Genomic DNA, 24,115 nt, shown 5'->3' on the forward strand with positions numbered 1-24,115 from the left:
GGTGGGGACCCAGGGGCCAGTGGAGGCCAGTTCCCAGCCTCCTACCACACCAGCAATCCTTCCCACTCGTGCACACCAACACAGCACCCACTGCCTCTGATGGAAGAGGTAGATGTGGTGTTTGACCCATCAGGAAATTTAAGCTAATGTACTGCAGTGAGACACAAGCAGAGAGGCTCTGATACAAAGTGCTGGCTGAAGCCACGCACCCGATCAGCAACTGCAAGATTAGATAAGGACTGAACTTAGTCCCATCCCACACATATTAATGCCAGCTCTCCAGACACCTGGGCTATTCCAATTCAAGGGCACGAAGATGCTCCCATCACTGGGGCTGCTGTTTGCTGCCCTCTCCTTAGCCAGATGCATCCCCCTGCAGCAGGCACCCAACCGCAGCAAACTCCTCCTGGTGTCCTTTGATGGTTTTCGGTGGAACTACGATCAGGACGTGGACACCCCCAACCTCGACGCTATGGCTGCAGATGGGGTGAAGGCCAAGTACATGACTCCTCCCTTCATCACCCTCACCAGCCCATGCCACTTCACACTGCTGACCGGTGAGTACCCCGGCCACAGGAGCTGCGAGGAAGGCTGGGGAAGGGCAAAGTCAAGGCTTATGCATCAGAGAAGGACACGCTGTCAGGAGCTCCAAACTCAGCAGCACAGAGCTTTAGAGCAGAGAAAAGGCAAGGGCTGCAAAAATGGTCAATTTAAATTAGATGGGGGAAGAAATTCTTCCCTGTGAGGGTGGTGAGGCCCTGTGGCAGCTGTGGCTGTCCCGTGCCTGGAAGTGTTCAAGGCCAGGTTGAATGAGACTTGGAGCAGCCTGGTCTAGTAGAAAGTGTCCCTGCCCATGGAAGGGAGGTGGAATCGGATGGTTTTTAAGGTCCCTCCCAACTCAAACCACTCTGGGATTCCATGAACTGAACCTGTATTTATCAGACGTAAATAGTGCCAGACCAACCCGATAGCCTCCTTTGGTAAGATAAATTATTTTTCAAACAAGGGAGATGCTCTAAATTTAATCTCTTTGGACTTCAGTAATGCATTTGATACAGTGCCACATGGGAAATCATTAGTTAAGACAGAGAAGATGAAGATTAGTACAAAATCTGTAACGTGGGGAACTGAGGGGCTATGGGAAGAGGATGCAGGGGATGCTGAGAGGAGATTGTCAAGCTGGAGGGAGGGCACCAGGGGAATTCCTGAAGAATCGATTTTGGAGCCAATCTTATTTAAGATTTTAATTAATAACCTTGGCATGAAAGAGTGGAGCATGCTAATGAAAACTGCTGATCGGCAAAGGCAGGGAGGCAGCGTCAATATGAGGGAGGACGGGGATATCACGCAGAAGGGATTGCGCAGTCCTCGGGACCACTAGAATAAAAATAGCACAAAATGGAAGGTCAAAGTGCAAATCTCTTCCTTCTGATGGGAACTTCTCCTGCTCACTGACCTCACGGGTTTAGGTCAACAGAACCTGCAAGCAGCATTCCCCCAGCATCTCCTTCCCCGCCCCAGGACCCCACTTTGTGTGAGGTAGTGGGAGAAAGGGGCAAAGGGAGAGGTGGGAGGGGGAGGCCCAAGGTCCCACTGACCAAAGGCAACCCATCACCCAGCGCAGGGGCGAGACCTCCCCAGCACAGCCTGGCTCACCCCCTCGTGTCTCCCACAGGGCGATACCTGGAGAACCACGGCGTGGTCCACAACATGTGGTTCAACACCACCACAGGGGTGAAGCTGCCCTACTACACCACGCAGGGCATAAGCAGCTGGTGGGACAATGGCAGCCTGCCCATCTGGATCACTGCCCAGAGACAGGCAAGTGAGGCACCTCCTCGCACGCACCGACCCCGCACAGGCACAGCCCACCTGCCATCCTGCAGGAGAAGCTACCGGCAAGCCATGATCCCTGGTGGCTGTGAGTTCCCAGCCTCCCTGAGAATGTCAGGCTAATTAGACCAGCAAAAAACAGAAATCCCCAGACACTGGCAGGAATAATTATGATCATTCTATTAAAAATAGCAAAAAAGAATAGATGCATTTCAGCTTTATTAAGACATTAATGAAACAGGTTATACTGTTCCTGTTTAAAGAAGCCTCAGCCCCTGTTCCTCAGGGAACATCCTGAGTCCAGGGGTTCCATACACCTCAGGGCACACCCAGGGCAGGAGGGTGGCAGCCCTGGGGGCCACTCCCCTCTTCCCTGGGGACTGCAGCAAGCCCAGTAGGCTTTGAATCTGTCTTTAAGACAGGACCTGAGACCTGGCCAAGACATATCCCTTTTGTCCATATTTACCTGCCAAATTGGCTCCTCTGACTTCAACAAAACACAACTTAATGTCTTGATGATCAAGAACCAGAGGGTCCATGCAAGCTGCAAATGGGTCACTGGTTCCAGAGTTCTATCTGGTGTTACTAACACAGTGAGAAAACCAGTGTGACAGGGCAGTGCTTTCCGTTAATCACTTTTAATTGGCAATGCAAAAAAACCTCATTAGAGGCAGTGGTAGGCACTGGGGGCTGAATGAACTAACCATGTTAGGAGGTGGCTGCACTGACAGATGGAGGGACACTGCCAAGTGAGTTCAGGGGAGTTTATGGAGTGTCTCCACTCACAGGGTTTGAAGACAGGCTCTATCCACTTTCCTGGAGGAAAAGCAAAATACCAAGGGGAAGAAGTGAGCAAGAAGTTGGTGGAGCCCCCCATATTCAACTACAGCAACGAAACCAACTGGAGGGAGAACATCGACACGGTCATGGAATGGTTCACAGTGGACAACCTCGACTTCATCGCACTCTACTTTGGAGAGCCAGACTCCTCAGGACACAAGTATGGCCCTGAATCCACACAGAGGAAAAACATGATCAAGCAGGTGGACAGAACCGTCGGTTACTTGAGGCAGCGTATCCGGGAGAGTGGCCTGGAATCAAAGCTCAACCTCATCATCACGTCTGACCACGGCATGGACACCGTCATAAAGACCAACGAGATCCTCATCCGGACCATAAAGAACTTCACATTCAAAGACATCGACTTTGAACTCTTAGATTATGGACCAAATGGACTCCTGGTGCCAAAAGAAGGGAGATTAGAGCATGTGTACTCAGTCCTGAAAGACGCCCACCCAAAACTGCACGTGTACAAGAAAGAAGAGTTTCCAAAGAGATTCCACTACGCCAACCATCCTCGGATCACCCCACTTGTGCTGTACAGCGATCCAGGATATGTGATCCATGGGGTAAGGTGTATGCACAGGCATACTCTACTGTCCTTGGGGATGAGCCTCTCCCCTCCTCTTCTTCTCACAGCACCCCAGCACTCACCCAGCCTTAGGCCTTTGTGCTGATTGGTCTCCCTAAAACAGATTGAGATTCAAGCTCTTTGTGTAAAGATCTTCTCTGCTGTTGAGAAGATAACATGTCCAGAAGCCTTGGGGTAGGACTTGCATGAATGCAAATATCTGTGTCAGGATCCTCTCCTAGCCTGGCATGAAGGGAAGGTCCAGTGTTAAGGCCAGCACGCAGCTTCCCGTTGGAAGCTCCTCAGTACAACAAAATTTGGATGTGCTGACGTTAAGGGGGGAACTTGCAGGATGTTGTTGAGAGGTTGAGAGGATGTGTTTGGGGGCACCTCCAGCTTCTGCAGAGTATGACACTAATAGATCAGCTTCCAAAACTGAAAGGAACCAACCAGACCATCAAACCCTGCAGGAGCAGAACGGCGTGTGCGAGGTGGGAGACAGGGGGACACCCAGCAGTGCTGCTGCCCCCTGGGGCTGTGCTGGGGGTGGAGGGGCTGGGGTGCTCACATCCTCACTCTTCCCTCCAGAGGATCAAGGTCCAGTTCAACAAAGGGGAACATGGTTTCAACAACGAGGACATGAACATGAAAACCATCTTCCGTGCCGTGGGACCAGCCTTCAAGAAGGGGCTGGAGGTGGAGCCCTTCGAAAGTGTCAACGTCTATGCCCTCCTCTGCGAGCTGCTGGGCATCACCCCTGAGCCTCACGATGGCTCCCTGGAGGTCACCAAGCCCATGCTGCAAGGGTCGGAGGACTCTGGGAGCGAAGGTGGGCACCGGGAGCAGCAGCAGGCGCCGGGGGTGACAGTGGGCAGTGGGGGTGGTGGCAGGCACTGGGAACTCACACCGGGAGCGGCCCCGGGAGCAGCACCAGGAGCAGCCCCGGGAGTAGCCCCGGGCACCGGGAGCGGCCCCGGGAGCAGCCCCGGGCACCGGGAGCGGCCCCGGGAGCAGCACCGGGAGCAGCCCCGGGAGTAGCCCCGGGCACCGGGAGCGGCCCCGGGAGCAGCCCCGGGCACCGGGAGCGGCCCCGGGAGCAGCACCGGGAGCAGCCCCGGGCACCGGGAGCGGCCCCGCCGGGATTCCCGCGGGAACAGCGACACCTGGCGGCCGCCGCCGCTCCCGCCACCCCCGGTCCGTGCCCCTCCCTCCCCCCGCCGTCCCCTCCGCCGCTGGGAACCCCCGGGCTCGGGAACCGGGCAGGGGTCACCGTGTCCCCGGCACCGGCACGGGGGTGCTGCCCCCGGGGGAAGGCTGGCACTGACCCCCCTCTCGGCCCTGCAGATTCGGGTGCTCCTCTCCCTCCTGCCAAGAACCTGCCGCTGATGCTGGGACTTGCTCTCGTTTTGGGAAGCTGGGGAGGAGTTTTCTAACTGCCATCAGGTAACTGACCCCAAGGACCCCTGGAAGGACCCTACTCAGGCTGACCCGGGGTCTCCCCAGCTCCTGTGTGTCTGTGGAACTGCTGGCCACAGTGCTGAGCTGGCCATGGCACCAGCCTGGCTCTGCTCAAGGCTGCCACTTGGCCTGGGAGCCTCAGAGTCAATCAGCGCTTCCAGCCCCTGCTCCAAGAGCCCTGGTCACCCTCAGCATTGTCCTACTTGTCTGTTCTGTCCCTTATGGCTGTGGACAAAAATGGGCAATGCCACCTATGCACAGCTGAGCTCCAAACCCACAGCCAGGATGGGCCTGCCCACACTGCTCCATGGCAGCACTCCTGAGACCTGCCCCATCTGCAGCCAAGTTATCTCTTGGGAGCTCTGGGAGGGATGTTGATGTATTTTGGAGAGATAGGGAATGTGGCAGTGCCAGGATCAGGACTCCCCCAGCTCACAGAAAACTCCCAGCCCTACAGTTGCCAAACCCCAGAGCCCTGCAGAGCCTGTCTGGTTGTGTCAAATTCACAGGACCCGCTCTGCAGCAGGGCTGAGGCAAAAGGCCTTCATATAAATCAAAACTTCCCTCTGCAGGAAGCAGCCCAGGGTCCCTCAGTCAGGTTGGGGTTTAGGGGACAGGGAGCAGGACATCCCAATCCCACAGGCCCCATTCTGGCCCTTCCAGCAAGGCATTCCAGTGGCCCCAGATGCTGCGGTGCCTTTCCCCAACCCTGTGCCTCATCTCAGGGGCTCGATAAACATCTGTTGCCATAGAGACTCACTCACTGTATCAGCTTCACCCAACGAGATGAAACAAGAGCCGCACCCTCAGAAAAACAGGAAGAAAATGTTTGGCTTGAAGCCGTGCTGGGGTGGGGGTCAGGGCAGCAGCAACAGCAGGGAGGCTCTGAAAGGGGAGCGTGGCCAGTGCTGTGCATGCCACTGAAATTGATATTAATGATAACAGTGCACAGAAACCTTCCCAGTTATCCTGCTGGTGACCTTGGGACTTTCTGTGCAGGTCAGCACATCCATGCCCGTTTTACAGGGGGAGGCAGCAAGCTCCGTTGGGAAGTTGCTATCCTAGAGATCCCAGCAGAGTCTGCAGAGCTCAGAATCCAGTGGTGTCAGGCCCCACACAGCCCCACACCAGGAGTCCTCAGGGTGCTCCAGTGGGTATGGAGCAGGATCACAGACCCATGGAATGGTTTGGGCTGGAATGGACCTTAAAGCTCATGTCATTCTAAGCCCCCTTTCCACTACACCAGGCTGCTCCAAGCCCTGTCCAGCCTGGCCTTGGACATTTCCAGGGATGGTGCAGACACAGCTTCCCTGGGCAACCTGGGCCAGGGCCTCCCCACCCTCACAGGAGAGAATTTCCTCCTAACTGCAGTGAGGAAGGGACTGTCCTGGAGGAACACCGAACCCTGCCATACCCCTGCAAGAAGGTTTCCATTGCTTCTGAAATCCCGGAGTTTGCCGTGGGACACACTTCAGTGTGGCTGTTTTCACGTGGAGCAGCGGAACATAAAACACTGGGCACAGCTCTTGGTCTTGATGCATTTCCAGCACGGAGCATCGTCCGATCTCTGTGCTTCTGAGAGCCGGCCCTGCTCCTCCATGCCCCCTGCCTGTCCCCGTCCCCGGTGCCGTGCCGGTGTGCGGTGTCCCTGTCGCCGGTGTCCCGGTGCCCCGATGCAGTACCGGCAGCCTGCGGCCGGGGGCTCCCGAGCCGCGCTCACAGCCCGGCATTCCCGGCATCCCGGCACCGGCGGTGGGAGCAGCTCGCGGTAAACCCACGGCCCGGAGCATCTCCCCAAAGCCGTGGTGCCCGCAGGCACCAGCCGCTCGCCCAGCGCCGCCCGCTGCCCCAGGGCCACCAATCCCCGGTGGCTCCCCCGGAGAGGGACCCGCTCCTCGGTCCTGCGGGACAAAGCCTGGGAACCATCTCTGGCAGCCGCCGAGCCCGGGGCGCTCCCCAGCACCCACTGAAGCTCTGGCTGCACCACAACGCTCAGGGATGCTCCAAGGGTTGCCCTGGAGTTCCATGTCATACACTGCAATCTCCTGGTCCCCTCCTCCCCCCGACAAAGCGCTCCGGGATGACGAATGCTCCAGTGTCCCAGGCCAGATGGGGGAGGTGGATCCTTTCCCCCGTGGGTGCAAGAAGGTTTAACCCTACAGATGCACAGAGCTGTGATAGCCTAAACTGGGTGCTGCCCCTCTGCTCCACGGCCCAGAAGCCACCCCTAGCCCAGCCTCTTCCCAAGAAAATCCAAAACTGTCAAATTTTGCATGTCCTTTGCCAGCCTTTCCCATTGCACCTCACACCTTCTGCACTGGCACCGTGGGACGTTTCCACCAAACATTTCCCAATGACAAAGCCCAAAGTCCAGCCTGCCCTTGTCCAGACACAGCCACTGCCTGATCCCCACAGATCCCCCCGCCCTCCCATTCCCACATAATTCATTCCCCATCGCCCCCCTCTCCAGGCTGGGGGTCACACAGCAGGGAGAGCCCTGCTGTGTATTGCATCCCAATTTGCCATGCATTTCCACACCATTTGCTTCCCTTTCTTTTTCCTGCACTGGGAAGCTGCTCACTGCCCAGGGGTCCCAACTGCTTCAGGATCGGAAGATAACAACAAACATACATGGACATATATTTATTTATGGATCACAGTGTGCAGGGACACTGCTGCCTCCAAAATGCCCAGTCTGGGGGTGGCACATGCCCCTATGATTCCCACATGTGGCCAAGGGGCCCAGACATGACGTGGTCCCTGGTCACCCCATCCTGGAAGCTGCACAGATCCTCACCCGGCTGTGGTACCCAAATGGTATGCAGATCTCTGTGCTTCAATTGGCTGATGACTTGGGAAAACAGCCACCATTTGCCCACAACAAACATGGCCACCATGGCCCAGTCCAGGGAGCAGCACAGCCCTTTTCTCTTCAACAGGCAGAGGAGACTTGGCTGCCCGTCCCTTCCTCTGACAGCAAACCCCAGCCCTGACTACCTAAATAATGCAGGAAGTGCAGCATTCCTGGGATGTCTGGCATACTTGGGAAAAGCTACAAAATCATGTTCCACCAGATTAGTTCAGGGGTCTGACTCTCTGTTTTAAGATGCTACAGATTTTCGTGGTGGTTGGTGAGTTTATTGGCCCTGCTGTCACTTTGGTGGGAACACAGGTCCAAGCTATTCAGTGTGTCTTCCTGGGTCTCTCTGGGAAGGTGAAGCCTGTCTGTGATGGGAAACACTGAACTCAGCCTAAAGGCACTTGCAGACCGAGTCACAACTTCGGCAGCAGCTGGGGGAGCATCTCCTCACACCTCAGGTAGTACCTCCAAGCAGTGCAGCTCCTGTGGTGGCTCCAGTCAGTGATGCCCAGGGAAGCTCCATCACTGGGATGGTCCCCTCTGGCTGACTGAGTGGAAAAGGGGCCATCACAGGATCCCAGGGGACATCCCACTCTGCCAGGGGTACAAAGCAAGGAGCCCACAGTAGCCTAGGGGCTGCCCAAGACCAGTTCCCAGTAAACCCCTGGGGACAGAAAGGAGATTTCCAGCCCAGGGAACAGCACAGCCCTTTTCACCCTCAGCTCCCCATCAGTGCAGAGGTGGGAACTGGACATGTGTGGCGTGGGGGCTACACAGCAATAGAGACTGTGCAGGGCTGGCCACGAGGGACCAGGGACAAAGCTGCAAGCACAGTCCCCCAAACACTGATCATGTGGTCCACAAAGACTCCTGAATACCAAGGACTGCTCCCACTTCCGACTTCCAGCCCCTCACCAGCTCAGCAAACAGAGGAGGGAGCACCTCCACTCACATCAGCCTTGCCTTCTTCACCCTGGGAAGGGAGAGAACAGCAACCCTACCCCTGTGTCCTCATGGGGAGCACAGGGACTCCAGCACAGAGGGGCAGCTGGGAGGGCTGCCCACTTAGCATCACCTGAACTGGGGCTCATTCCCAGCAGTGTTCATCTCTCAGAGCCAAATCCCTGCAGCCAGGAGGGCCCCACATGCTCCTCATCCCTTGAGCAGCACCCATGCCATGATGCCAGAATGTCCACACACAGCTCGGGCACACAAGGATGGGAGGTCACACAGGGCTTTTTCCTAAAATCTAAGAGGTGCTGCACACAAAGAGCCAAGCTGGTGGAAGGTAAATGCACTCAAAAGAAAGAAAAAGTGCGTTGCTGTTTTACAATTCTGTTTCACCTTTGGCTAAAAAAATGCTCCTACAGCTCTCCTGGTCAGCGAACGGCCGCGGCAATTGTCAAAGAAAACAACAAAAGATGATAGTGCTCAGCCCAGGACAACCCCCGGCATCGACCCAGCACCCCAGACACATCACATCCTGCAGCCCCCGGGTCACCTCCAGTCCCTAACGAAGCAGCTGGTTTCCCCTTTCCTCATGCGGGGGGTCCAGTGTGGTGACATTCCCCCCACAGCGGGGACAGCCCAGCATGCTGCTGCAGCTCCAAACGCTTTTCTAAACCCAGCATCGCTAAATCGAGCACCACTAAACGCGGCATCGCTAAACCCGGCACCACTAAACGCGGCATCGCTAAACCCGGCACCGCTAAACCCGGCATCGCTTACCGGAGACGGCAGTGCCCGGGGTGCGGACGAGGCCCCGCGCAGGACACCCCATGGCCCGTCCGGCTCCCGCTCAGTCCCTGCACGCCGCGGGCACAGAGGCGTGGGGGCGAGGGCAATTCATATCCCTGCGGCTCCCGCACGGTTAACGGTGGGCTCCGGGCCCGCGGAGGAGAACTCCCTGAGGTGCTGACTCATCTTCTTCCATGCCTGTAAAGCACCATATTTCATCCTTCCACGCCCACAGCGCACAACCGCCGTGCAGCAGCTCCTCACGCCGCCCTGCACGCCCCGGTGTGCGCGGTGCCGGCGCGGTCGCTGCTGCCGCACCCCCGGTAGCGCGGCTCGGGAGGGACCGTGGGTCGGGCGGTACCGGGCTGCGAACCGGCACCGCGCGAGGGTCATTAACACAACCGCCCCCGCCCAGGGAAAGCCTTTATTATACTATAATCAATTATTGTAGAACGAAAACGCGTCGGCGCTGCTGCCCCTTGCTCCGGCCCGGAGGGAACCGGTGGGGGCTGCCCCGGCCCCGGGATGCTTTGTCCCCAGGAGGGACATCGGCTGCCCGGGCGGGGGACTCGGAGCCCGGGTCCGCGCAGGAGGGACCCCTCGTGGGGTTGGACCGCAGGGATGCCCCCGGGGGGCCGGGCCGGGGAACCCCCCCAGCGCTGCCCGGGGGAACAAAGCCCCGGGCCGGGCGGCCCCATTGTCCCCGCTCCGGCCGGGCAGCGGCCGCCCCGCGCGGGAGGAAGAGGAGGGGTCGCCCGCAGACAATGCCTCCCCCCACCCCCCACGCCGGATCGCCCCACCCCCGTTCCCCATTGGCCGGTCGGGAATTTGGGGACCCCCGCCCCTCCGCCGTATTGTGCCGGGGGCGCGCGTGGATGTGGGGGTGAGAGCGCGCGCGACTACCATCGGGGGCGCGCCCGGGGCTCCCCTTGTGTGTGCGTGTGTGTGCGCGGGGGTGTGCGCGGGGCCGGGGCCATGGAGGAGCTGAGCAGCGTGGGAGAGCAGGTCTTCGCCGCCGAGTGCATCCTTAGCAAGCGGCTCCGCAAGGTGGGACCCTCCGCACCCCCGTCCCCCGCCGCCCCCTCCGCACCCGCACCCCCGCCACCGGTAACGCGCCTCTCCCCGTCTCTCTTCGCAGGGCAAGCTGGAGTACCTGGTCAAGTGGCGAGGCTGGTCCTCCAAGTGAGCGGGGCGGTGCGGGGCGCGGGGCTGCGCGGTGCGGATCGCGGAACCATGCGGTGCGGAGCGGGGTGCGGGGCGGGGCGCGGGTGCCGCCCGCCCGGCCGCTTTTGTTCGGGTCGCGCCGCTCCTTTTGTTTACAAATAAGCGCGGCCGGGCCCGGCCCTCCCCGCCGCCGCGTGGGGCTCCGCTCCCACCCCCGGGCCGGGCCAACCTTCCCCGGAGCCCCCGCACCCCGGCCCCGCGCCCGCCCTGCTGAAACCGGAGCTACCTCGGGATGCGCGGGGCTCTCCTCGCCCCGCGGCGGCGTGGCCGCCCCCTTCCCGATCTCACTCCCCTGGCCCCTCTCCCCCTCCCGCCCCCCGGCTGTGCCAGCCCCTGTGCGGGGATGCCCCGGTCCACGCCGGGTCCGGTTGTCCTCGGGTGAACCCCCCCGGTGCTGGGCCGGTAACGGAGATGGCGTGGGGGGGTCGACCCCCTGCTCTGGCCCAGTCCGTGTCCTCTGTTTCAGGCACAACAGCTGGGAGCCCGAAGAGAACATCCTGGATCCCCGGCTGCTCCTGGCTTTCCAAAAGAAGTGAGAAAACTCTAAATATTTCTAAGCAAACTATAAAGTTAATTAACTTCTAATTGGCTGCGCGTGCAGTGGAAGTTGTGGAAACAACAGCCTGGAGCTGGCCGGTCCCTTTGTGGCTGGGCCCTTTTGTTGGTCCCTGGAGTCACAGTCCAGGTTCACCTGGGACGGCTCTGCCCAGGCCGGGCAAACACCGAGGGTTCGTGGCCCAGCTGTGCTCTGGGTGCAGCAGCGCCTGGCACAGACCTGGGGCTCCCCATCCAGCAGCCACAGACCCCAGAGGGGAAACAGTGCCTGGGCTTGGAAGGCACTAAAATGAACTTCTGGAGGGTGAAGCTTTAGGAGAGTGAGGGAGTGATGGAGAAAACCACAGAATCATAGAATGATTTGGGCTGGGAAAAACCTTAAAGCTCATCTCATTCCATTCCCTGCCATGGGCAGGGACACTTTCCACTGGCCCAGGTTGCTCCAAGCCCCCTCCAACTTGGTCTTGAACACTTCCAGGGCTTGGGCAGCCACAGCTTCTCTGGGCAACCTGTGCCAGGGCCTGTTCACCCTCACAGCCAGGAATTCCTTCCCAATATCCCATCTAACCTGCCCTCTGGCCGTGGGAAGCCATTCCCCCTTGTCCTGTCATTCCAGGCCCTTGTCCAAAGTCCCTCTCCAGCTCTCTTGGAGCCTCTTTAGGTACTCAGAGGTGCTCTGAGGTCTTCCTAGAGCCTTCTCCAGAGTGAACAACCTGGATTGCTGAACAAAATGGTGTCTGTCCTCTGTCAGGGCCGTGGCTCCTGCCCAGAGCCAAGCTGGGAACAGCAATTGTTCCACAGCCGTTGCGTCCCAGGAATCACACACGGAGGGGAAAGAGTAGCCAGCTGGCTATGGCAGGCACAGAGCTGCCAAGTATTTTGGCTCTATAATAATAAAAATCATAAAAGTTTAATTTAGGATTTAATTATAACTAGTTTCTGGATTCTTTTTTTTCAAGAATAGGATCTGGTGGTGAGTGCAGACAGGACTCAGGACTTAATCAGCCAGATTTGTTACAGTTTAACACAGTCCTGTTTAAAAGGAAAGAGTGACCTGAAACATCCCTATGTGACCACCTTGGCTTTGCCACCTTTGGCCTCCAGCCTGGCCCACCACAGCCAGACCAGGAGGTGCAGGAGAGATGGAAGGAGCCCAGCAAAGAAGGGAACTCGCTGAGTTTGTAAGGAATGTGTTTGCTTTTCCTCTGCTCAGTGTGGAAGCTCAACTCAGCAGGGGTTTAACCAAGGTGAGGTTTAACAGGGCCAGGGATGATCCTTCCCTTTGCCTGATCCCCTTGTACCAGAGAACACAGTAAATCTCACCAAAAATTGGAAAAGCCACGGATCTGGGATATGTAATGCCATGTGGTCCATCACTGATGCTGGAAGCTGTGGGAATGTTACTGATGCAGACAGGGATGTTCTCCAATCCCTGACTGCCTTAGTTTCCCCAGATGTTTTTTTCTTCCCTGCAAACATTGTCTTTAATCCTTGCTTTCTTCAGGGAACATGAAAAAGAAGTACAGAATCGGAAGAGGGGCAAGCGGCCCCGGGGCAGGCCCAGGAAACACGTGGTGAGTCCTGGCAGTGGTGGGAATCCATGGCCATGACAGCACTGTAGGGGCTCTGGCCTTGGAGGGCACGGGAGGTGGGGTCTGCCCAAAGTCCAGGATGGGCTTGGCCTTGAGTGCAGTGAGGGCTCAGCAGTGCCCCCAGACCCTGGGTCAGGGGGTTGTAGCTGGCAGTTATAGACAGGCTGGTGAGGATGCCTGTGAAAAGAACACCTCCATCACTGCTCTGGGGGTAGTACAGGAGACAGAAGAATTCCCTGGCACTGGTCCAACTCGGTATCTACTGCTGACCAATTTTGTGCTCTGTGCTCCCTAACTCATCAGATCAGCTAACGGATCCCTTAAGATCAGCTGTGTGGAGAAAGAAGCTGTGGGTGTCTGAGGCCCCTGGCCAGGCTGCCCTGAAGGGTTTGCAGTGCCCATGACTGCTCTTTGGTCACTGCTGTTAACACCCTGTCTCTGTTGCTTTGCAGGAACCAGAGATGCCTGCGAAAACTAAGTCAAGTAGCTCCTCTTCCTCCACATCCTCCTCTTCTTCCTCCTCTGATGAAGAGGATGAAAGTGACCTGGAAGCAAAGAGAGGTCCCCGCAGCAGAGAGACGCACCCAGTGCCACAGAAGAAAGCTCAGATCCTGGTGGCGAAGCCTGACATGAAAGATGCTTCCAGGAAGAAGCGTGGGCGGAAACCTCTTCCCCCGGAGCAGAAAGCAGCTCGAAGGACTGTGAACCTGCCAAAGGTGCTGAAAACATCCCGGAAGGAGGTGGGGGGCAGTGCCAAGCTGGTGGGGAAGCTGCAGCCCCAGCACAGCACACAGGGCTCAGGCATGGCCGTGCTGAAGGACCCAGCAGGTGCCTTGGCTGGGCTCAGCTCAGGAGGATCATCAGCAGAAAACCTGCCCAACATGATGAAGAGCGGCTCGACAAGCCCCAGCCAGGCCATCAGCTGGCAGAGCTCCATCGTGCACTACATGAACAGGATGTCCCAAAGCCAGACGGCAGCTGAGAGCTCAGCGCTGGGCAGGCTGGCACTGAAGGCACAGGCAGCCAGTAAGAGCAGCTTAGGGCTGGACTTGAAAATGAGGAGCCAGAAAGGCTCTGGGGAGCTGGGGCTCAACGTGCAGGGACCCAAGACTGCAAAGGCTCCCGGCAGTGGTGCCGGAGGAGACCAGAAATCAGGGTTTGCTGTAGGAGGCCAAATGCTGCCCAACGGCAGCAAGACACCAGCGAGCTCATCTGGGGCCGGCCTCCAGCCAGCCTCCAGCCAGGAGCTGAACCTGCAGGCTCTGAACCTGCAGAGCGTCAAAAACGGGCCGAGCGCGGCCGGCGGGAGCAGCCTCCCCGGCACCTCTGCGGAGCCCTGGCCAAGGGCTGTGGCGGCGGCGCGGCCAGCGTGGGTGCCAGCGGTGCCAAGGGCGGGGTGGCGGGCGCCAGGCTGGCCGCTGCCGGTGCGCTCGCGGGCGGGGACGGCACCAAGAGCAAGAAGCAGACGCACCGAGCGGGTGACAGGGACTCGGCCAAAGGCGGCACGGCCGGCGCACAGGAGGGACACGCGACCACGGAGAACCGCAAGCCGTCTGCCCTGTCCGAAGTGAGCACGGGCGAGGACACCAGCTCAGATTCAGACCGGGACTCGACTTCCTTCCCGGGTGTGGGTCAGAACATGTCTGTCTCCATCCAGACCAGCCAGGACTGGAAACCCACCCGCAGCCTGATCGAGCACGTCTTTGTCACCGATGTCACTGCTAACCTGATCACAGTGACGGTCAAGGAGTCTCCCACCAGCGTCGGGTTTTTCAACCTAAGGCAATACTGAACCCAGGAGTGTGAGAGGAGGGAGAGGGTCCTTCAACCTCACCCTCAGCTTTGCCCAGCTCTTCCATCAGGTTTCCTTTCTTCAAGTGAATGTGGAGACCTCGTGAGACCTGCTGGGACTCATATCTGGAGAGGCTTGAGAAAGACGCAGTGAAACCTGCTCCGAACTGCCAGCGGGTCATGGATCCCCCCAACTCCTCTCCATCCTTTTCTGAAGCCGTGCCCTGTGTGGGGGTAGCCAATGCCATTCTCCAGGAGCCGGGGCACTGGTGCTGCTGGGGGAGTCAGGCTGACAAGTTTTGAGCCAGGCTTCACTGCGCACAGGTCTCTTTGCTTTACAGCTTCAAACAGCAGATGCCAAGGTCTGCAGCTCACTGGCCGCAGGGAGGTGTGGAGCTTCCATGGGCCAGGCTTACACCTGGGAGAGGAACAGGAGATCCTCTTCTGTCCTTTAGGCTCTCCATGGATCTGTCTGTGAGCTATGGGGAGACACAAGTCAATCCAAATGAGGCAGCTGCTGCTCCCAGCCCTTGGGGCTGTAGGGGGGTGGCTGCATTTGGGGGTTTTTCAGGGTATGCTCAGCCCAGCCACCCCCCTGGGCAAGGTCATTTCCAATGATGGGAAACCCACAACGTTTCTGTTGAGGTTTCCAACTGATAGGGAAATACTGTTTACATTTTTTCTTAAGGAAAAAAATCTCCTTTTTTTTTTTTTTCTGATGAGGGAGGGAAATAAATCCAGTCTAGGATAGGCTGAGTCCTGGATGCCACTAACGAGATGAGCAGCAGAGGTGCTTCTTTGGAGGGTACCCCCTTTCTGCCCAGGGAGGGTCCTTTTTTGGAACCAGAGAGATCCACTGGCTTCCCTACAGTGACTTGATTTCCAGAGGAAAGTGAATTTCTGGGCAGCCCAGGGAGCCTCTGTGCCACTTCTCTGTCTCATCCCAGCATCGCCATTGTCTCTGTCCTCTCAGCAGTTTCCAGGCACTCGTAGGCACCGAGCGGGAGAATATTGTTTAAGTCTTGCAGAACGTGCAAACCCTTCCAGCAGTAGGTAGGTCAGTGCTGGGGCTGCTGGGCACCTGTGAGGTTGGTGCTGTAACTTGGGCAGAGCCAGGGACGAGTGAGCCTTCCCCACCATAGCCCAGCTAGACCTGCCTTGGCTGCTCCCTGGGTTAGATTTACACTGATCATCCATGTTTTTCCTCAGATGGAAGGCTCAGAAGCTGGTCAAGGCCATCTGCACAGGTGGGGTGGAGCAGTGGGAAAGGGAAGGAGAGGACAGGGAGAAGGATCAGGGCCAGCAGGTACCTCGGGCCGCTGTTCTCTGAGGACCTGAAGCACCTCAGCAGCTGTTTGCCTTCTCTTTACTGTCCCAGCAGCTGGGATGTTCCTTTTGGCTTGTAATTGCATCCAGTAATGGCTTTTTCACTGCAGTATTTTCCCTACTGCAGATTTCTACAAGCCAAAATTAGCAGCAGTTCAGGCAGAGTTTAGTAGTATTCGAGGTCATTTTAGTTCTGTTGATGCTGAGTTCTTTTCTTGGAGGCCATGAACAGCTGGTGGCTGCTCACTGTCCTGCGTGGTTTGGAGGTCCCCCCAAAGGGTTGTCCCACCAGGGGTCACCAGAACATTGACCTGGCACCAGGACAGGCATTTTCCTTTGCCTCAGGCAGGGCCACTCACAGTGTCCTCACACACAGGAGTGACACATGGACCAAACTGGGTGTACAGGTACTTCTGACCCCCACCCCTGGCACAACCACCCCCCGCCAGTCACGGCTGCTGCCACTGGCTGGCAGCGGGGTCATTCTCAGGTGAAAGAAACACTGCCCTGCTGGTCAGGGGATGGCTGGATGGCTGTTCCCTGAGCGCTGGCTGCAGGCTCTGCCTGGGCGGGCTCCTGTGCTCCAGAATGCTCTCCCTCCGCTTTTAGATTTAATCCCCAGCTGTCCTGTGGGTTGTGGTTTGATTTTTTTTTGTGCTGTGGAGCTGAGCATGGTGTGATGCAGGGCAGGTGGAGGCAGATGGTGCCTCACTGCAGGACCTGTACAGGTTTCTCAGGCAGCTCCAGCTCTGCCTCGGCACAGCCTTGAATGTCCCCTGTACAGCCTGGGGCAGGGGACACACAGCCCCCAGCACCACACTGTGCGTTGTTCTGTGAGGGAAGGGGCTGAGCGGAGAGAAGGGAACATTGGCCATGAAGGAGGTTCCCAAGGACAGTTTCTGTCAAGCTGCACGATGCCAAAATGTCACAGTCTGTGCTGTTTACCTTCTAGTCTTTTACTCTGCCAAACGACCTCCAAGGAAGCCTTGTCCTGTGTCAACAGAAACCAGTGTCCTGGGCATGGTCTGTACTGGGCTCTTGTGCTAGGGATACGAGTGTTCTGGGAGTAGAATCAAGGAATCTGGAAGTGCAGGGGTGACACTCTGCCCCACACACCAAATGTTTGCTACTTGGCCTTTGCAAATCCAAACTGATCAATGATGTGCCTTTTGGACCGTCCTTATCTCAGCCTTGTCTGTGACACCGGTCCCACGACAGATTTGTGCCTATGCAAAGCGGGGTGGCTGCAGGGTCCTAGGGACATTGATGCCCGTGGGGAGAGGTGTCCTGGTCCCCAGTGAGACACCCGGCTGTCTCACAGAGCCCTGCTGAGGGACACCTGCGGAGGGGAAGCCGACCCAGAATGGGTGCTCTTGCCTACAGCAATAGGATGTGGAGATTGGTTTTCCCAAGGGGGAAAAAACATCTGAGGATGCTCCAAGAGGGGGTCAGACCCCAAGCAGCTATGGAGGGGGCAGGAGATGAGCTGTGAGAACGGGTGCTGTGCTGGCTGCATGCCAGCTCTGAGCTTGCCGCTCCCTCCAGAGCCCTCATCAAAGCCCCCACGTGTTTCTCCATGTGGGAGCTTGCTCCTGCCTCCTGGCTGGACAAAAGGTCGCTGGGCCTGAGCTTGTGCCCAGGGGTATCCTGGCAGCAAGCGGCCCCTCCATTACCCACCCTTCCTAGGTAGGTCCCCTTCCAGCAGCGCGGGACTCTGCTGTGATCACTTGCTACTGTGCCTTTTGCTGACCAACTGGTTCAATTCCAAAGGTCTAAGGATGGTGAAAATGATAATCCAAGATTTTTTCTGACCTTCATCTCCCCCCATGTTTCTTCCCTAAAGCCTTCCTGAGTGGGTGTTCCAGGTTCTCCCAGCAGTGCTGGGGTGTCTGAGTACACGGTTCGCATTGGGGTTTGCCTCCCAAAGGCTCATCATGCGAGTGATTTATTGGAATATTTTGTGGACAGGGATTGGAAGCTGGTGCAGTCCCCGGTTTGCACCAGGGTCCATTAGGATTCGAGGTGTACTTGGTTTTTTTCCCCCTTTTTTTTTGAGTTTGCTGCTATGGGTTGGTGTGTTCAGCCAGGTATCAGACAGGCAATTAAAGGTTTGTCACTTGTCATTTTCTAAGGGGTTTCCGATGTGGAAAGTCCTTCAGTATTTGTATATTGAATGGCTATTTTCTCCAGGCGTAATCTGGTTAAGCATCCTTGTTGTTTTCCATTGGACTGGAAGAGGTGGCTGATTCAGCCATCTTCCCAAGAAACTGAGTCTATTTTTATATATATATTTTGTACCAAAAAAATACCTGGAGTACATGGAGAGATGGAGATAGTTTAGGGGTTTGGTTAGTGTTGAGTTTCTGCGCTGGTGTGTGCCTGGGTGTGAAGGGCTCCAGAGCCAGGAGAAGGGGTTTACTGGCAGAAATTGAGGGATGGGTGAAAACAAACAATTGTTCTTGTAACTTGTGCCAGTCACTGCTCTGATTTGTACGTTTTAATTAAAGAGAGAGCCAAATCGGTCCTGTATGACACTTATAATTGCTTTAAACTGCAGCTGTTTGTTTGCTTTTATTTTCCAAGAACAAAAGTCGGAGATGTTATTGCCCTGGGAAAGCATGAGGGCTGTGGGAGCAGGACCAGCACCCGGCCCTGCTCCCTCCACAGCCTCCCGGCCCCTCCTGGCCCCTCGCTTGCGTTCTCTGTGCTGTTTTCCAGTGTTCCTGGACGCTAACGCTAGTGTAGCCCCCCAGCTCTAGGCTGCTTTTAATTTATTTGCAGGAAAACACTAGGAGACGGTTACGTCGGGTGGGGACTTTTGTATAACTTTTCCACTGTTCTTTTTTAGCATATCAATAAATATTTTCTTAAACTTTTCAGCCTCGTGTGGTCACTGCTCCGGGAGTGCCCCCGCCCCCCTCCCCGGGCATCGCCTGAGGCCACCCCCTTCCCGGGACACCGTGCTCTCGGCCCGGACAGCCGCGGGGCCCCGGGATGGGGATGTGCGAGGCAGGGGCGAACCGGAGCGGGGGAACCCCCCTTACTTCCCTCCGGGGGTCCGGGCAGGACGAGGCCCCTCCTGGCCCCGGGCTCCCGGCTGGAGTTGCGTCTGCACCGCAGGGTTTTCACCGCTCAGGTGTTTCTCGCCGATCCTCCGGGACCGGGACCCGCCGGGGTTCGCGGGACGCGCCTGGCCGGCCTGGCCTACGGAGGGCGCTGCGCGGCCGCGGAAGGGCGCGGGCGGCTGCCCCGGGGCTCCGCCGTCGGGGTTGCCGTCGGGCGGGAGCTGAGCCCCGGCAGCCGAACGCCCCCCGGCCCCACGCCCACCTCGCGGGGCCCCGCGGCCCGTGTGAACGGGCCCCCCCGCCGGGCCGGGGGAGAAAGGCGCCATTGTGCGGCCCTTCCTCCCGCTCCTCGGCGGCGCTGGCAGCTCCCGCGGCGCGGGGTCCGCGCCCCACCCGCCCGAGCAGAAAAAGGAGGTTAATGAGGACACGGCTTAAAAACCCACCAAACCCCCCACCCCCCGGCTGCGCGGCCGGGGCGGGTTTGCACACAAAGGCCGAGCTCTCCGGGCAGGGGCCGCCGCACCGCGGCTCGCCCCGTCGGAAGGGCAGAGCGCCGCGGCCCGGGGCAGCGCCGGACCCGGCCCGGTACCGGAGCGGCGTGGGAGCGGCTGCCCCGGTGCTGTTCCTCGGACGGGAGTCACGGCTCCCGCCACCACCTCCTCCGGACAGCGCGGGACCTCTGGGGGGGGGCCCGGCCCGGTGTCACCTGCGTTCAGGGGCGCCCCCGACTCCCCCCATCCCTTCGGGTCCCGGCCCCAGGCCCTTACAACCACGACTCCCTGTACGGAGGGGGGATACAGGGCCACCCGTCCCATCGGGGCCCCAGCACACACCACACCATGTTCCCGGGCACCCCCCCGGCCACACAGACCCCCTTACCCCGGGACCACAAAGGGAAGCCAGACACATTTCTATTTACAAAGTATATATTTAAACTGACATAAAAAGCAGGTCTCATATGGACATTCACGGCTGGCAGAAGACACGTAGTTAAGCTTCACTTCTGAGACTGAGATTTAGCCAAATCGTTTTTGTACAAGTCTTAGATTTAAATAATTCACACACACACACCCGCACGCACACACGCAGGGTACACGTCGCTATGTACAGACACACATATACACCCACAGGTACGGTTTGCTCCAGCTGTGTCGGGACACACACGGACACGGGGCAGGAGCAGCTCCGGGCTCTGCAAAGGGAAGGATCCTCCGGCTTTGGGGGCAGCGGGAGGACAGGCAGCTCAACCCCCTCATCATCCTCCAACACCACCCATGTCCCATGTCGGCACTGGCAGCACCTTGCCTCTTCGCACAAACCAAGTTAAAAATCTCAATTTTACAAAATATGCCTTAAAAAAAGAAAGAAAGAAAGAAAAGAAAAAAGGAAAAGCAAACTGAATTCTCAGACACTAGGGCTCCCTTTGCGCAGCCAGTCCAGCATCCTCCTGCCAGGCACCTCATGGGTCCTGAAAGGATGGGGAAGGGGACCGGACAAGGTGGAGCCGCCGATGCGCCCCAAAGTGAAGGGGTGCCCCTTGCCCAGCCCCTTCCCCACTCTCAGACTCCCTGGTGGTCACTCCCTGTGAGCCCCCTGAGCCAGGGGCTGTCAGGAGCCCAGGAACAAAGGGAACCTGGCCCAGTTCAGCCCTCAGGCGCTGCCAGGTTTGTGCTTCCCATCTGACTGATGCCCAGAGCAAGGTGTCGGGACAGGGTCACCTGCCCCACCTCAGCCAAACCACACGCTGGGCAGGGTACCACTCTCCCCTCTGTGCCACGCTGTGGCCGAGCTGGGGAGCAACAGAGCGGGGGCTGCACCCCCCACCAGCAGGGAAACTGCTGCACCTCGTCCAGGGCCATGAGACCCTCCCTGCACCAGCTGGGGAAGAATCACAGTTCCAGGAGGAATCCCACAGGCAAATCCAGCAAAAAATCCATCCAAGCCGGCAGGGCTGCTCCACACGGGAATATTTTGCCTCTTGGCTATTGTTTAACCAGCATAAGGAAAGGGAAATATTTATTGTCTCTGAATGCATAAAGGTGGCTCTGGGATTTGTCAGGGATGTGGGTATTACAAAACACTTTATCGGGAGTCTTGCAACAGTCTGAAGTAAACTGTGATTGGGAATAAAAATAATAATAATAATAATCCACTTTCTATAGCAGAATAAAGTAACTAAATATGGGCAGTGAGATGCTCCCTCCCCAACCTCTCTGGCATTTCAGGAATGTAAACAGAGGGGGGTTTTGTTGGGGTTTTTTTGTTTTGAGTGGGTGGGGGAACAGAATCAAGCGACCAGACAAAATGAAAACAGATTCTCAGCTCAGTCCCATCTCCCACAACTGCTACGACAACTCTATTAAAGTGCATTTCAGTATCACTCCTCAGGAACCTTACACACACAGACCTCCTCTCCTCCGCAAGAAAAGGGAATTCAAGTTAATACTCCAACACTTTTAGCCTTTTTATGGATTTCTGCTTTTCCCCGCCCCGACTTTGTAGCAACATTACTTTTTTTGTTAGACTGGAAACGCCCCATCCCCAACAACACTGTGAATTCAAGTGCTCACGTCAACTGTCAAGGGCAACAGTTCTGGACACAGCACACTTGATTGTACAAGCAACACCTTAAATCACAATCAAGAAATCCGGGCACTTCGCCCTCCGAGGGAGCAACACGTCCCCCTCCACCATCCATAGCATCATATGAAAAATAATAGTTAAAAAAACCCAGCACATACTTAGCTATGAACACCGTTATGTACACCGGCTCCTGTGGCAGATGCGTGAACTCGTTAGTTCTCAGTTTTATTGTCCTTTCAAGGAGCAACTGAGCAGTCACTGTTGTCTCCATTTAAATAAAACAACTCAGAGTTGAAATATATATATATAGATATATATAAGCATTTTTTCTTAAATAACATATTTACATCTAATAGAAAATATAACTCTAGAGATAATCTTTCCAACGAAATGTAAGACGTGAAAAAAAAAAAAAACCAAACAAAAACAAAAGAATGAGTTAATGAATTTAGGACAGTTTCTAAATTCTCTCCAGGACCAAAAACAAAAGAAAAAACAAAAGAAAAAAATTTTAAAGGAAAAAAAAAAGAATTAAAAAAAAAAGAGAGGCCCACCAAGCTCTAACCAAGATTTTGTCTGGATCTGACTGAAGAAAACCCCAGCACCACCTCCACCAAACTCATCGCTTCTCCTTAAAGAATCCTTGGTCCGTGCTGCTCTCCTTGATGGTGACGGTCAAAAAGTTAGAGGTCACATCAGTTACCACCACCTTCTCCAGGTTGTTGAGAGAGGGGCTCCAGGACTCCTCCTCGGGGTCCCCCAGGATCCTGGAGACAGGGATCCTGGCGATGAGGGAGGGCCGCCCCGCCGGGCCCCCCACGCCGTCGCGGTACAGGCTGCCCACGCTGCCCGGGCTCACCGCGCTGTGCAGGAGCTTGGGCCCACCGGGGTCCAGCCCCCCCTGCCCCTTGGGGTCCAGAAAGTCCGCGCGGTGCTTGGCCAGGCGCGGGGGGAAGGTGTCGGTGCCCGCCTCGGCGCGGTTGGGGCCGGGCAGGGCGCCAGGCAGGTCGGGCTCCTGCCGCCGGGCCAGCTGGATCACGCTGTGTCCCGAGCCAAACTTGGCCGCCCCCGTCGCCGCCTCCTCCATCTTCCTGGCCTTCAGGTAGTCCCCCACCTTGTCCCCCGGGTCCCCCAGTTTCCTCTTGGAGGCATCCAGAGTCTCCGCCAGGTCCTTGTAAAGCTCCTTCCTGGGCTTCGGGCCTCTCTTTTTGGGGGTCTCCCCAGGTTTCTCCTCCACGCGGATCACCCGGTCCCGGATGCTGTCTCCCTTGGGGGTGCTGGTGCTGGAGCTGCCCTGGGGGGCCAGGGCTATGTTTCTCAGTCCTTCCCTAGCCCGGGACGTGGAGCCCAGCTCCTGGGGGGACCTGCCGGGATATGGCACCCGGATCCCCCTGGAAGAGTCACTGCGGAATTCATAGGTTTTGGCTTTGGCTTTTGCCTGGGCCTGCAAAGAAGATAAATCACCCGGTGACTTTATTATCCTGCCATCCGGCTGCGTAATTACAACTTACAAGAGGCCACCTTCGAGGGGAGCATCCTCCAAAGGGGCCCGAGAGAGCCCCCCGCTCTGGCACGCAGCCCTCACGTGTGGGCTCCAGCCTCCTTACCTTTAGCAGGAAGGTTTTGGGCTTGGGGCCTCGCTTTTTGGGCCCGTAAAGCTCCATTTCTCGCTCCCTAGAGGTGTTAAAAGAACCAAAGCTTCAATTCAGCATAGCTACAAGACAGCAACATATTTACAAGCACAACTGCTACAGCTCGTAAAGGCCTTGTACCTCTCCTCGAAGGCTGCAAGCAGCCGGGCATCCAGGATGTTTTCCTCGGGTTCCCAAGTGCTGTACCTGGGGGGACACGGAGAGAAGGAAGAGCATGAGGAGAGCCACGAAGGGACAAGATAAATAAAAAAACAGGGGCATAAAAGGAGGGACCCAGTTCGCGTTCTGGCACAAAGGGGGAGGGGGGTGCAGCCAGCATCCCCCCAGACCCTGCTGCAGGCCCCACCGCCCCATGGCGACTTACTTCTGCGACCAGCCCTTCCATTTGACCAGATATTCCATGCGGCCCTGCGGATGGGAAGCGAGGAAAATAAATACGTGTGGAGCGAAAACCGCGATAAAACCGCCCCGCAACAAAGGTCCCCTGCAACGCCCCACGCAGGGAGCGGAACACGGGGAGGAGGGGGCCGTCGGGAGGGGGGAAATGCAACAATGAAAAATAACGCGGATTTAACACAACACACACCCCCCCAGGGCGCGGATTTAACACAAACCCCCCCATGCGCGGGGCGCGGAGGGCGGGAGCGGCGGAGCGGAGCCCGCCCCGCGGCGGAGGGAGACAGAGCCGCCCGCAGCGGGCCGGGGCCGGGGCGCGGGAGGCCGAGGGCGCGGCGCGGGGGGGCGCGGGGGGCACCTACTTTGCGGATGCGGCGCTTGAGCAGGGCCTCGGCCGCGAAGACGCGCTCCCCGACGGCCGAGAGCTCCATGTTTACGCGGCCGCTCGCAGCGCAGGGGCGGCCCCGGCGCAGCCCAGACCATAATACTCCGCCCGCTGACGTCACCGAGGCCCCCCCGCGCCGCCGCCGCCGGAGCCGGGTGGAATATTCCGCCCGCGCCGCATTGGCCCCGCCGCGCCCCGCCCGCCGACGTGCGGCGCGTCCCGATGGCCGCGGGGAGGGACCCGCGCC

At 57.6% G+C, this 24,115-nt stretch overlaps 4 protein-coding genes across 5 annotated transcripts in view; 2 read left to right on the forward strand and 2 right to left on the reverse strand.

The window, feature by feature from the left end:
• The window catches only part of RBFOX3 (RNA binding fox-1 homolog 3), a 140,878-nt gene extending 131,381 nt beyond the window's left edge, over positions 1–9,497 (reverse strand). The window contains exon 1 of the mRNA XM_050319359.1: positions 9,291–9,497. The gene's annotated coding sequence lies outside the window, so the exon portion shown is untranslated. The remainder of the gene's footprint in view (positions 1–9,290) is intronic.
• Positions 317–9,626, forward strand: ENPP7 (ectonucleotide pyrophosphatase/phosphodiesterase 7). Its single transcript, XM_050319617.1, has 7 exons — positions 317–557; positions 1,676–1,821; positions 2,622–3,242; positions 3,833–4,111; positions 6,382–6,470; positions 9,191–9,438; positions 9,535–9,626. Exons 1-7 carry the CDS (start codon positions 317–319, stop codon positions 9,624–9,626), a joined length of 1,716 nt encoding a protein of 571 aa, XP_050175574.1.
• Positions 9,627–10,274: 648 nt separating this feature from the next.
• CBX2 (chromobox 2) lies at positions 10,275–14,462 on the forward strand. The gene is given in 6 exon segments (XM_050319355.1): positions 10,275–10,346; positions 10,438–10,481; positions 10,990–11,055; positions 12,583–12,652; positions 13,123–13,981; positions 13,984–14,462. Coding segments are annotated over 6 exon segments (1,590 nt in total).
• A 5,298-nt stretch (positions 14,463–19,760) lies between these two features.
• CBX8 (chromobox 8) lies at positions 19,761–24,001 on the reverse strand. Of its 2 annotated transcripts, none has more exons than XM_050319367.1 (5): positions 23,846–24,001; positions 23,452–23,495; positions 23,208–23,273; positions 23,043–23,109; positions 19,761–22,879 (listed from the first exon to the last, which is right to left on the reverse strand). In XM_050319367.1, exons 1-5 carry the CDS (start codon positions 23,912–23,914, stop codon positions 22,055–22,057), a joined length of 1,071 nt encoding a protein of 356 aa, XP_050175324.1. In that variant the 5' UTR covers positions 23,915–24,001; the 3' UTR covers positions 19,761–22,054. The 2 variants fall into 2 exon arrangements, with proteins under 2 accessions (XP_050175324.1, XP_050175323.1); XM_050319366.1 differs by having other exon boundaries at positions 23,043–23,133.
• Between the last annotated feature and the right edge of the window lie 114 nt (positions 24,002–24,115).

This window comes from Myiozetetes cayanensis, unplaced genomic scaffold (genome assembly GCF_022539395.1).
Source record: "Myiozetetes cayanensis isolate MyiCay16 unplaced genomic scaffold, myiCay2020 scf22, whole genome shotgun sequence".
NCBI lineage: Eukaryota > Metazoa > Chordata > Aves > Passeriformes > Tyrannidae > Myiozetetes > Myiozetetes cayanensis.

Bases quoted from the DNA above. Each gene is read 5' to 3' on its own strand.
- CBX8 (XM_050319366.1), bottom strand. From the start codon at position 23,914: ATGGAGCTCTCGGCCGTCGGGGAGCGCGTCTTCGCGGCCGAGGCCCTG. The intron at 23,496-23,845 runs GTAGGTGCCCCC...TCCCATCCGCAG, and splicing joins TCAAGCGCCGCATCCGCAAA to GGCCGCATGGAATATCTGGT. The intron at 23,274-23,451 runs GTAAGTCGCCAT...GTGTCCCCCCAG, and splicing joins TGGAAGGGCTGGTCGCAGAA to GTACAGCACTTGGGAACCCG.
- ENPP7 (XM_050319617.1), top strand. From the start codon at position 317: ATGCTCCCATCACTGGGGCTGCTGTTTGCTGCCCTCTCCTTAGCCAGA. The intron at 4,112-6,381 runs GTGGGCAGTGGG...GCCCCGATGCAG, and splicing joins AGCAGGCGCCGGGGGTGACA to TACCGGCAGCCTGCGGCCGG. The intron at 6,471-9,190 runs GTAAACCCACGG...TTCTAAACCCAG, and splicing joins GGCGGTGGGAGCAGCTCGCG to CATCGCTAAATCGAGCACCA.